The following is a 13,218-nucleotide window of genomic DNA, read 5'->3' as shown; positions in this document are numbered from 1 at the left end:
GAAATGCTGGCTCATTTTTTTCTTGCTTCATTATCCAACACAAAATCCTGTATGAGCTCATCTCTTATGTGCAGATTTAACACTGTACTATAGAAATAGTACTGAGGGGAAGATAAAAGGAAAAAGAATTAAAATGTAATAGCTGCACTACCTACGATGCTTGCGGAGGAAACATTTCTCACTACTGGTCACTAACCACCACCCTCTTCCACACTAGCCACTGGACAGTATCTCTTAAGGAAAGAGAAAAATCATTCTGGGGAGAAAAAAAAAAAAAAAAAAAAAAAAAAAGTACTGACAGATACATGTGGTCTGTGCATTGATACAGCAAGAGAGAGGGAGAAAGAGGGTTTAAGTAAGGTGAGGATAAGTTATACAGGTAGCAGAGAAATCAAAGACAAGACACTGAAATTAATTTCATCCTTGGTGAGTCTGTTAAACTGACCTCCTGTTAAAGTGCCTGTTAAAGACAGAGTACCGTGCAGCGATAGGATGACCTATAGAGCTGAGCAGCACCTTTTCCAGCGCGCTGCAGCTCAGTGCCATGTAAGTCTCTCAAGGTGTCAGCAGAAAATCTGGACTTCTGCTTCTCTCGGCATCCATTTCCTTCATCAGCAGCTCACCAGGTGATGTTATGCTCACACGTCCCTGCTGTCTGTGTCCTCTGCTACTCGTGTCCCTGGCTTACCGAAATACCCAGTCACTCTCTCAAAACGCCAGCTTCCTATTTTCAGCTCAACACTTCAGGCAGTTCACGTATGCTTAACAGCTTACATTAGCTTTCTCACTGTAAATGGAAGAGCTTATAATAACCCTTTTTGCCACCAGGTTGCAGTTGCCAAAGATGGTGGCTATAGGCAAAGAGCTATTTCTGCAACACCCGATATTGATTCTTTCAGCTCAGGAACAGCCAAGGAAAATGAGAAGTGGTTAGGACACCATGCATTTCCAGCGGTGGCAGTGACTGCTGGAGTCTCCTGACAGTATGAAACAGAGAAGCCTTCAGCTTTATGTGAGGGAGCTGGAAAAAATGCCAGGAGCCCCAGGATCAGGGGAGCATAAAGTGAACTAAAAAAAAAAAAAAGAACCCAAAGATTGTGGGGTCTACTATGAATAAAGAGGGTGCGTGGGGTTTAGATTTCTGCTAACTGGGTTAATTAAGGGAAATAAATCCCCAAAATACATTATGATCTCAGGCATCATACCAAAAAAAACCCCCAAAAAACCCCAAAAAACACACACACACACACAAAAAGTTTTACACTGGGTTTTAAATAACTCAGCAGTCAGACCAAAAGGTCTGTCTAACACACATGCAAAGCTTGTTTTTTACCTGAAGAAGAAAGACAGCAAAATTACATTCAGGCATTAAGGTGAAAAAAGAAAATGTTGTCATGAATTAAGTGATTTCAAATCCAGATTCAGTGTTTTCACTCTGGAACTGTGGGAACCCATCTGTGATGAGCAGCATACACCAAAAAATACTGACTGGTAAAAGGGGTTTTATATCGTTAGCGAAGAATTCTACATGCACTCCTGTTACGTGCACAGGGAAACTGCTCTAGCAGATTGTCTGCAATACAATATAAAATAATCTGAGTACTTTCTGAAATTACCCTCTACAGCGTCTTTTCTGAGACTCGTGTAAGTGCAATACTTGAACATTTTGTTCTGTCTGTATAACTGCTTTATACTCCAGTCTTTCCATTGGCTCACAGAGGAACTGTTCAGGTTTTGTGTCTGTGCAACAAAGCCAAAAATCTGAAAATCTTTCATATACTTAGTATACAGTATACCACTTACCAGTTTATAAGAATATATAGTAATGCATTTCGTAAAACAATGCAAAGAATAACATTAACATAATGCTGTCCATGAAATCCATCAAAATATTGTGAAAGAACATAATTTTTCTGCCTGCATAGAGATAACCATTGCATGGCAACATGTTTCCCTACCTGCTTTTATGTTCCTCGTGTTGATAAAGGCTATTGAAAATGAATATACACAAGTGGGAGCTATCCAACTTAAATTAGGAAATTCCATGCTGGAATTTCCTGACGTCTGAGGGCTCAGCTCTGCTCCTTCACAGCTGATTTATCCTTCACTTTTCCTTCTGAGTAGGAGCCACTTCAGTCCATGTTCTCTGTAGGAAAGCTGAAGGTTCCTGCCCCATGTGGTGGGACAACCTGCCACAATGTAGTTTTGCAAGGGCTGCAGACCACCCCAGTTTCTCTCCCTGCCCTGTCCCAAGGAATAGGGATGCCCATCTTCCATACATTCCCTCTAGAAGGTTCATTTGGGTTTCTACACACCAGTTCAGGGGGAATAAATGCAGAATCCTTTTGTTGCAGTTTCCCCCACAGAGCCCAAAAGGCACAGGATAAAGAATATATAATGCTAGAGCTGAGTGGTTATTCTTTGCTTAATTTCAAAGGCTTCCTGAAGGAGAACAGTGGGTTTCTCAAAGGAAAAACCATGGGAATCTTTTGCACTGAAAACAGCATGTTGAGTGAGCTAAACATAAACATGTCTAACATCTCCTCTATAATTAGGCATTTTCAAAGAAGGAAAGGTGTAAGTAGAGCTTGTATCACACTTTTGCCTCATTAACATGCATTTTGTTATATACTTTGCGCACAGAACAACAGTGCATAATTTGTTTGTTACCAGCTCTAGCAGGATCAAGTAAAAGTATCACATTAACAAAGTTAAGAACACAAAGAATAAATTTTAGTGATCATGTTAGAAATGCAGCTGCAAACCACCCATCTGTTACAGCAATGCATGTGATAAGCTAACCACCTCTGCCATTTAAATAAGAGAAAGGTATAACAATTTGTCTCTGAATGATGCCTGCTGACTGCTCCTCTGACCATTGCAGAATATTTTATCACTGGGAACGTGTAGCCATTGTTCCAAAAAGAGAAACAAGCCCACCCAAAATCAAACTACGTGCCCTCTTCTTTGAAGTGGTTGCCTCTGAGTCACTGGAGTCACTGCTGGTATTGGGGGGTGGGGGCACTGGAAGAGGGTTTTTAAAAAATATTCCCCCCTATATTTAATGTAGCCGTTCAAAATCAGTTACCTGAGATGATCAGTGGAGATCAAAACACTTATCAGGACCTGGTGATTAAAGGAAGGGAAAGCATCTAACTTCGCACAAATGTTTAACATGTTCTTAAACTCTGAGGAGCAGCGGCCTCGCTCAGCCATTGGGCATCGCTGTGAGATATGCTGGGTCCAGCCTGCGGAGCAGACGACGGGGTCTGTGTGTTGTGCCAGCCACAGATATACCCCACCAGCTGCTGAGAATGCCTGCTGTGGCCGTATGAAACCGCAAGTCAGAGCATATTACACAGTAAAGCAACTGATTTCTGTGGCTGTGAGCTTTTCAGCGTACGCATCGATTGCTGCCCGCGGAGGCAGCCCTGCACTCGGCGTGCCTCCCGTGCGTGCTGCCACCCACCAGGCAGGTCTTCTGCTCCTCTGCCCCTGCACGGCGTTGAAGCCATGAGGCTGAGCAAGGGGCTGCCCCAGTGAAACCAGTAAGCTGTTGGGAGTAGTCTTAGGGCTGAGCACAAGCCCTTGGGGGCTTGATGGCTGGCCGCATGTGGAGGTGTCCTCTCCGGGAGCTCCACCAAGAACACCCTTCCCAAGGCATTGCCTTAACACCTTCTGCAGAAAATAACTCAGGGGGTGGCACTGCCTTTCTGTGCCACTGAGGATGATGGCACACTGTCTAGCACACCCGGCCACAATATAAAAACTTACTAATACATCTCCCAGTTGAGAACTGAGCTTGGACAGATCTCCAAGGGTGGTGCATGCCTCAAACTCCCACAGTCACAAAGGTGTAGGCTATTTAGGTCAAGTGCTCAAATTTTCCTCTTTAAGCTGTTCTGTTACAGCAAAAGTGAGTTATAAATAATATAAATAATTAATCTGATATACAATTTTATATAAATTATTCTGTATGGTTTCATTTTTTACATATAATATAATAATATGAATGTAAATTTAGAAAAAATAAAAATATATATAGTATAAATAAAGATATTGGTATAAATAAATAAATAAATGGGCTAAAATAGCCATTATAGATGGGGTTTGATTAGGTTTGCGTAAACCCTCTGCACCATTATTTAGATGTGAGAACTCAAATCAAGCAAGCTTATCCTCTGTAGGAGTGACCCAACTACCAGATACTAATGACAGCGAGACAGTTAATGCCTCCCTCTCCTTCCACATCGATTAATAAGTACTAAGATTGAACAGTTAGGAACCCTTTTAACCTATTAGCAGGAGAAACCCATCAAATATGTACTGAGTGTATTAACAACATTTTATTTAATCAGACATTCTGGATACACACTGCACCCCTGTGGGGTTTACTTTTAAAGTTCTCCTATTTAAGGAAGGGGCAGGGTATAGGAGTTTTTATTACTGGCGTCACATGTCAAAAGCCTGACCTTACTGCAAATCCCTAGGAAATTACATTCCATTGACATATGGTTTGAAGAGCAACTAATAAGCTAGGTGAAGTTTACATACTATCAGTTCAAATCCCTCTTACCCTAAGTCTGAAATCCTGTTTGCTTTGGGGAAACCTCTTAATAACATAGTAGGAACAGGTTCCCTCTTAATAAACATTCCCTTTAGCAACACCTTGTAAATGCTCTCAACCTGGTGAAATGGAGTTCAGCAAGCATTTTACAAAGGGGTGGATTATCTACTCTCAACAGTTTTCTGTGGAAATACTGCAGATACTGTCTCTGACAGCAATGAAATCTTTTTCAAGTTTCTTCTCCACCACAGCTGCAATGTAAACTCCTTTTTTTTTTAAAAAAAAAAATGTTCTTTCATAGTATACAATTTCCAAGCTTTACACAAAGGTAATTCGATTACCTTTATATCATCGTCTGACCTGACTTTTCTACACTGAGAAAAAAGCTGCGTGTTTTTTGCAGGGATCCGGAGCTAACATAATTCTTCATCTCGCTCACTGCTTTATCTTCGCCAAGAAAGTAATCTGAAACTGAGCAGAATTCTGTTTGTGTGCTTACCTGTTTTTTTATGAGGAAGAAAAAGGATAGTATTCAGGGGCACATTCTTAATTTTGCTTTACATTCTTAATAATTCTTAAGAAGTAAAGAGTGTGCTCTGGAATTAGAAGATCCCCACATGACTAAATTCCTTTGTTTTTCATCTAACTTGTCTCTTACAGGACAGCCAGATTGAAAAGCAGTGATAGTTTTTGGAAATCATTATTCCTTTAAAAAAAAAAAAAATCTTGCAATTAATTTCTACCCCACCCCTGGTTAATTGTCAAATCAGTGATGATAAATAACCCTAAGTATAATGAACGAAAGGCTTACAATGAATTGCCTTGATAAATGAAATTGTTAGTATTATTGCTGATTATGGATTAGTAGGGGAGACTTCCTTTTTGAGCTTTACTCACTGCATATGTTTTCATTACGCTGAGAGGGAGGCACATTTTTCTTAGCAGCGCTATCAGTTCAATGCCATCTCACAGTGAAGATATACCCTTTGATGCCTAAAGAGAAACAGGACTGCAGAACTGCTGCACGTGGTTTTGACACTGCTAATGAAGACTTACGACAGACATGGTTTTGATCTACCACAGGCTCAAACTTTGCTTCTAAGGAGCTGTGCAATATCTCAGCTTTCTTACAAAAAAAAAAAAAAAAAAGTGCTTGTACTTAATCAGAAGCAAGGTCACCGCCTTGTCAGAGAATAAGACTGTGTGCGTTAGCTCCAGCCACCCTCACCCAAATACTATCAGAGGCCAGCTCTTGCTATGCCATGTTTCTGAGAGGAAAACCCCTGTGGGTTTTAGGCTAATGCTGGGAGCGTGATGTAGAAGTGCACTGCTTTGGATGTTTAACTGGTTTCCCTTCTCCGGCAGTAATCTACAGCTGTATCGGGTCCGCTTTGCCTGAAATCTACACGGTTCCTTAGAGGTTTCACTGGATTATCATTGTCACCATGTTGCTAAACACATCTGGTACCATAAAGTTGAATTCAGAGCAGGGGCCCTCCTCCGAATCCCGGGGTGTCTTCCATAATCCCTCTCCCCTGATCTTTTTCCTCCTGTTTTCCTGCACCTGAGGATGAAAATGAATACACTGAATACAAGTGAGGGTAGGGATGCCATACCATGCTAAGTTAGCAGAAATAAATACAGCACTACTCTCTTTTTGTTCAAATAGTCTCTTTTAGCTACCTGGCTGCTTTTTTTTTTTTTTTTTTTCTCCCCCCTCCTGATGTTTACCAACTCATCATACTAAAAAATTAAGATCTTTTGAACAGCACAACATCCAGCTTGCACGGTCCAGATCCAACCACTCTTTGATACGGTTCTGCAGTGGAACATCTCCATTTCTCCTCAAAAGCCACCGTTACATTATCACACCGTCTGAATCATGTTGCTGATGGCCCTTTTCCCCTTCTTTCTCTTACTAGGTCGTTTTTACTACCTAATTCACCCGACCAAGCTGACCTACGATGAAGCCGTCCAGGCGTGCTTGAAGGATGGAGCTCAGATTGCTAAAGTTGGCCAGATATTTGCTGCCTGGAAGCTCCTGGGGTACGACCGCTGCGATGCTGGCTGGCTGGCTGACGGCAGCGTCCGCTACCCCATCTCCAGGCCAAGGAAACGCTGCAGTCCTAACGAAGCAGCTGTTCGCTTTGTAGGCTTCCCTGATAAAAAGCACAAGCTGTATGGTGTCTACTGTTTCAGAGCATACAACTGAAAATACCTAGAGCACAAAAGTTTTAAATCCATTAAGAACATGTGAAATTTTTTTTTTTTATATGAACTCATGCAAGTTACCAAAACTGTGATAAACCTTTTTTACTTACTGTAAAGAGTCATTTTCATAAACTCAACCCATTAATTTGTTTGGGGTTTGGGTTTTTTTTTGGTTGGTTTTTTTTTTTTTTTTTTTGGCTTTCGTATTTTTGTAAAAGTATCATTCCATAGATATTTTAAATTAATATAATTTAATGGAAGCTCTAGGTAAGAAAGTTTTAGAGCCAAATTCTTTAAGCTACATCACTCCAATGAAATATACTTTTCATGAATGGGCCATGCAATAGAGCTTGACAATTGCTAAGGCACAATTATGGAATGTAAGGCTACTCAAAGCAGAAGCTTTTAAAAGCACAGATTTTACATATTTGTACCAGTTTGAGAAACACTGCAAATTGATTATATCAGGAATTTTGAAATAAGATTTTTGTTTGTTTGTTTGTTTTGTTAAAGGGGATCAGTGAGGTTTTACAAATAAAGCCTCGCAACAATGTATGTTGGGAAATAAATGCTTTCACTGGTTTCACAGGGGAACAACACAACATTTAACAAAAGCAGCTAAAACAGTTCACACAAATAGGACTAGTTTTACAATTTAAAATCCTGCCTTTCTGAAAAACAAGCTCACGGTCCCATGCACAGGAACAAGCACAGTTAGTTCTCCTGAACATTTCAATTGTGTTTTTGTCATGTATAAATCATTGTTGAGGGAGTGAATTATTAACTAATGAGGAAACCGTGTTTTCTTCTTAACTCCAATTAAAGATGCCTAAGAAGTGTTGTATTATCTTTGAGTAGCTTTACTGAGTTATTTTTAAACTCTTAAAGGCCATTTGCTAAGCAGCATATAGCATCTACTCAGGGCAGTTGTATAAATGAACTGCTGGACAGAGAAATTGTAAAATTTAGCAGCTTGATTTTACATTAGCCTTTGAAATGTTATTGTCTTAACAAAGGAACATTACAATATTTGCTATTTCTTAACTATTTACACATCACAAGAAATAAAAATTAGAAAAAAAAACATGAAAATTATGAAGTCTTAGAACAAGATTATCAAATAAAATCTGAAACCAGCTATTAAGGCTTAGAAGAGAAAAAAAGACTTTATTTCCTTACATCTCATTTGTATCTGAAAAGTACATCTGTTTTTTAGACTATCAGTGGAAAAATAGTATTGCTAGCCCTGAATCATTTAGCTAATCCTCCTTAGAGTTAACAGGGAAAAGCTATTGAAATACTTCTTTTCACTAAATCTGCAGTGGTCTCGGTGGGAGATGTTTACCTTTATCTGCCAGTGTCAGAGATAAACACACACTGTGCATGGTGCCTAGGATTTTCAGAGCTGCTTAAAGCACTAGGTCCTCCCTAAATACCAGTTTGAGGGAATTTGGATTTCTGATGCAAACTTATTTTGGATGCAGCAATTCTTGGTGCTCATCTTCAGATACCTTAATGCAACCAGTTTTTCAGAGAGTGGGTGCTCAAGACTTTCTGAAAATTTACTACACTTTATGGTGTCTCAAGCTGGATATCAAAAAGAAAAAGAGGCCACTGATTAAAAAGATCTTGGTCTTGAGTAATCTCTTAGGCAATGTTGATGTTCTCTATCCAGTATTGGTTCTACCACTTAAAAATGGAGAACTCTTTTTTCCTACTCTATGCTTGCTGACTATGAAGATTTCAGAGGACCAATATTTGTATTACGCAGTTTTATAGCTTCCCATTATTTCCATATCTAAATGAGATAGAGTGGTATTTATCCAAGTAGGACACAACTGGTGTGCTTTCATGAACGGTTTGGTGTAGTTCTTTTCTCATGGACATGAGTAAATAAATCTCTTTCCTGGAGTGGTTGTGGTCCTGTTTTAAAACTCTGTGAACAAATCAAGAACGATGTGCGGTAGGATAGTGGGAAGATACCATAGTGTAAGGGGTATTTTATTGGAGCCCGTTCCCATCAAACTCAGAGGAAAATTTCCATCCTTCTGAGGATATTTGTATCCACTGTGGATATTTGCTCATGCTATACAGATGAAGCAGTCTCGGTGCCAAAACCAACCTTTTTCTAACCCACTAGGAATTGGATTTTCTTGAAGCTCTATCACTTAGCTATAAATAGAGACTTAATACAGGTCAAGCCCCTAAACCCATGTAATCTTTTCCGAACAGCCTTTTTTTAAATCAGTGTCCATTTCACACATTTTCTCAGGCCATTCAGAACCTTTTCTGAACCCTTTGGAGAAAAAATGGAAAGAGAAATGGAACATATCCGTACAGGATAAGGAATGGGGTATGCAAGACTGGACCATGACCAAGAGGAATACATCTTGTTTCCCAATCCAACCTTCAGAAACATGGGGAAAAAAAATAAATGTGGACTATATCATAGTCTTTTCTGAAGCTTGGACAGGGAGCTTGTGAGATGGGAAAAGCTACAGCCAATATCCCAGTTGTTACCCCAGCTAGATCCAGAGTTGCTGTAAAGAGGCAAGCCTTTTATGCAGCTGGCTCTATCCTCCCCAAAGATCTGCTAGATCTGGAGGAGGCTGCATGGTTTTCCTATTGCACAGAGGTGAAGAGACCCTCGTGATTTTTGGTTTTTTGGTTTTTTTTTTTACCTCTCCAGGGAAACCCTTCACAGGGTTTCACCCAGACACATCTTTTTTTGCAGGACTGGGGATTATATTTTGCCTGCATAAAAAATGTACACATCCAACCCACTCGTGGGGCTGGCTAAAGTGCCCTCACTGCTAGACCAAAGGCACTGCAGGAAAGGCGAATTCAGCCTTTCACCAACTTTGCAACGCTCTGGAGATGGCTGGTCAGGTCCTAAATCACAGCAATCTCAGGCTTGCGCTAGCTTATGCCTTCTGTGTCCGTATCTCCAGGCTGCCGCTGTGACAGCCTGGGCGTAGCATCCTCCCGACCCACCCTGCTTTGTGCATCACCCATACCCCGGGCCGGTGGCTGAGCAGGCTCTGCGCCACCCAGGTGATCCCTCAGCTCCGGGGAAAGCCCCTGAGCTCCCAGCTTGGCAGCACAAAGAGGCCACAGGGCAACAAGGAATCAGGTCTCCAGAGAGACGCTGAGCTGGCACACGATCACAGATGGCCAAATTTATTGTCCAGTTATGCCTGTAAGTTCGCGTTGAAGATACTGCTTGCTAGGAATCATATGTTTGTGTAATGGAGTCACAGTATGTGAATTTGCATTCATCATGTTACTTATGAAGAGCCCAGTAGTCTATTTTGGGATCAGGCTAGATTTAGGTATGTGTGTTGATATACAACATCATGCATTATTATAACAGATACAGTTAATTGGAGAGTTTGATGGAAATACATTTGTATAAAAAAAAATCAGTTCTCATGTAAGGAGGTATAAAACCCATAAAATGTGTATGATTACTTGAGAAGTGGGCACAAACAGACAAAGAGACATGAATTATATTTATTTTTACAGCTACTGACTCCATTTCCTTTTGTAATGTCAAGTGTCAGGATATTCTCGTATTTTCGAGTAAGCTAGCTAGGTGCTTGGACAAAAACTTTAAAAAGCAGCTTAAGAACTGGATAAAATTCTGTGTTATTTTCTGTTTATGAGAGAATATCCTATCAATAGAATCATTAATGTTCTCTGTCATTATCTTGTATTTCACAATGTATCTGAATTTTAATGCCCATGAATTGACAACAATTAAATTGTGTTGTTCTTTTCAATATGATGATTTCTTCTTATTGACTGGCTATTCTTCTACTCTTGTCCCAGAAAACAAAAAAAGGAAAGGATGCTTTGCCATAGTAAACAAAGTGATTACAAGACTAAATGATGGGGGGGGGGAGGGGGGAAGACTACTCTGTGAAGATGATTTACAATAAAAATAAACTATATTACAAAACCTTTGTTTTATGCTTCTTTGAAGCATTTTGAAAGTAGAAATGCAAGTACCTATTTCTTCTTTGTGTTCTCTGCCATCTTCTAAAATAAAATAAAGCATAAATAAGGAAGACTTTTTTTTTTTTTTTAATGGTTGGTGTTGAACTGTATATGCATCACTAGAAATTGGATGTAGAACAGTGTTTCTTGTATGGGAAAATTTATGGAATTATTTATATAATCCTATGGCCTTAGAAATTAAAAACCAACAATAGTTACTCTTTGTAACGTGCAACAAGAAAGATTCCCAATACCAAGCAAAGAATTAGTTATTCAGAGCACTGGGCCAGCTTTTCAGTTTCTATAATCACAATCCTTTGGCATTCTTTTATTGGTCTGTGCCAGAGAGTTAGCCCTGGAAGTTACCTACGCTGCACCACTTTGCTGAGAAATACTAATGTTCCAGAAGCTTTCAGTATATCATCATCAAATAGATGAAAAGGGACTTTGGAAAACTTACCACTCAGAATAAGGGAAATCTGTATTACCGTTATGTATACATCTCTATACATGATTGAGATAAACATGCTTTATTTTCTCACAACTTAGTTAAAACAATTTTAAAATTAGTGACATTTTCACTTTACAGCACTACGCATAAAATTAAACCCACCCTTGGTAGAACCAGTCCCTCAATATTAGGATTTTCCTTAATAGTAGCAGCTTCCATTGAATGATGGCTCGCTATTCAAAATAAAGACACTGTCTTCATGTTTGGAAGTGACTGGATTTAAGACTTAGTGGAACTACCACAAAACCATAAATGTCTACATTTTCACCTAAAGACTTAGTAAATGAAGTAGTAGGCTACCAGCAGCTTTCCGTTCAACAGCAACAACAGCTAGTTGTTCTTGAAGGTTTTAAGAAGCTGAATCTTACATGTTTGTTAGCCACTTTCTCCCTTTTTCAGAAGAAGTTACAAAAGCTGAACAAATATGCTGCAGAGTAGTAAAATTCCAATGCCAGGTAATTCACTATATAAAAAGAGTCAAGATTTCTCTGGGTCTCAAATTGGGAAAAAAAACCAACCCCAAACCACAAAACCAAAGAAAAGCCACCCTAACAAATACTCTTAATTTTAAGAGAAAGGCAAGGTGAACTGATGAAAAATAATTACTATTCATTAGTGAAAAATAATTACTCCTCTTCCCATGCCATGAATAGGGGTGACCTGAAAGATTCTTTAAGAAAAAGGAAAGACAACAGAAAACAATGCTTCAATTCCTGATCTTTCACATTGAGTTTGCTTTTGTTATGTTTTGCCCAGTAATTATTAAGCTGCAAGTTTAAATATGTAATTTAAAAAAAAACAACACCACACGCACAGATTAATAGTAAACCAAGAGTTTGGAAGGGATTTCTTCTTTTTCTTCCTCAAGCCTCAAACTGGAAGTAGGAAATTCTCATCAGAAGTCCTTTGAGTCTAATATTTTTCCCCTTTTTGTCTAAGAATGTCTCAATCCGTAAAGCCACAACAGGGTAAAATGTAAAGTCCATCTATATCTTCAATATTGTGCCAGAGGCAAGCAATTGTTTAACTAATAACAACAGCCCTAACATGGGACTCGCCTAATGAATTATGTACTAGCATATTTTCCAGTGTGTCCAGTGGGTATTTAATGGATTCATTTGTTTTTTAAAGGTCAGCAAAAAAACCCAAAATGGTATGCCTTAATACTAGCTGAGTAAGAACAGTTTGGGTTTTATCCTTTACTAAAAAGACATATTGTAACACATTTCAGCTCCTCACTTCCCACACTGCTCTTCACTGTACTGAAATTCTTGTCTTTTGCTTTCTACTTAATTTCATCCTGGTTTCTGCAATAGCTAGAAGAAAAATAAGTTTCTGGTTTTCTTTTATGCAGAAAAAGATCATATTTCAAAATTTTGAAGTTCCAGCTCAAAGACAATAGACAAGAAGTCCTTATTTCAGCAGAACTGGCTTTTAAATCAGTGGCTTCTTCTTAGAATGGCAAACTTCAAAATGCTGGCATAAAATTAATTTATATTCCCCGTTACCAGACATAAGCCACCAGTGGCTATTCTTTTTCTTGACTTTCAAGACTAGTTTTTTGGAAGTTTTAGTTCTTTGCTAGAGCTCCTGATTTTTTGGAGTTTATTATTTTCACCAGCAATTAAAATAAAATTAACAAGAAAACCACTGCCCCACAAAAAAAAAAAAAAAAAGGGTGACAGAAAGCAGCCAACAAATTAAGAACACAAACTAAGAACAGTAGATGATAGTAATATCTTAATAATATAACAGTAATATCTTTATAAAATTAATGACAGTAATACTTTAACAACTTCTTGCCCTCTGTCTTGCTTTAGAGGGTCATTTTGATGTGCACAATTTGGGTTCCCATTGGAGGAAACTACATTGGAACTCAGGCTGAAGTGGACATCAAATGCCCCCCAGCCACAGGGGGGATATAAAGGCC

General features: G+C 39.1%; 1 protein-coding gene across 1 annotated transcript in view; it reads left to right on the top strand.

The window, feature by feature from the left end:
* The window catches only part of HAPLN1 (hyaluronan and proteoglycan link protein 1), a 65,481-nt gene extending 54,904 nt beyond the window's left edge, over positions 1-10,577 (top strand). The window contains exon 5 of the mRNA XM_056325812.1: positions 6,490-10,577. Coding sequence (XP_056181787.1) covers positions 6,490-6,779 — 290 coding nt within the window. The 3' untranslated portion in view covers positions 6,780-10,577. The remainder of the gene's footprint in view (positions 1-6,489) is intronic.
* Positions 10,578-13,218: the final 2,641 nt, after the last annotated feature.

This window comes from Falco biarmicus, chromosome Z (genome assembly GCF_023638135.1).
Source record: "Falco biarmicus isolate bFalBia1 chromosome Z, bFalBia1.pri, whole genome shotgun sequence".
Taxonomy (NCBI): Eukaryota; Metazoa; Chordata; class Aves; order Falconiformes; family Falconidae; genus Falco; species Falco biarmicus.
This window is presented reverse-complemented; position numbering and strand designations above follow the sequence as displayed.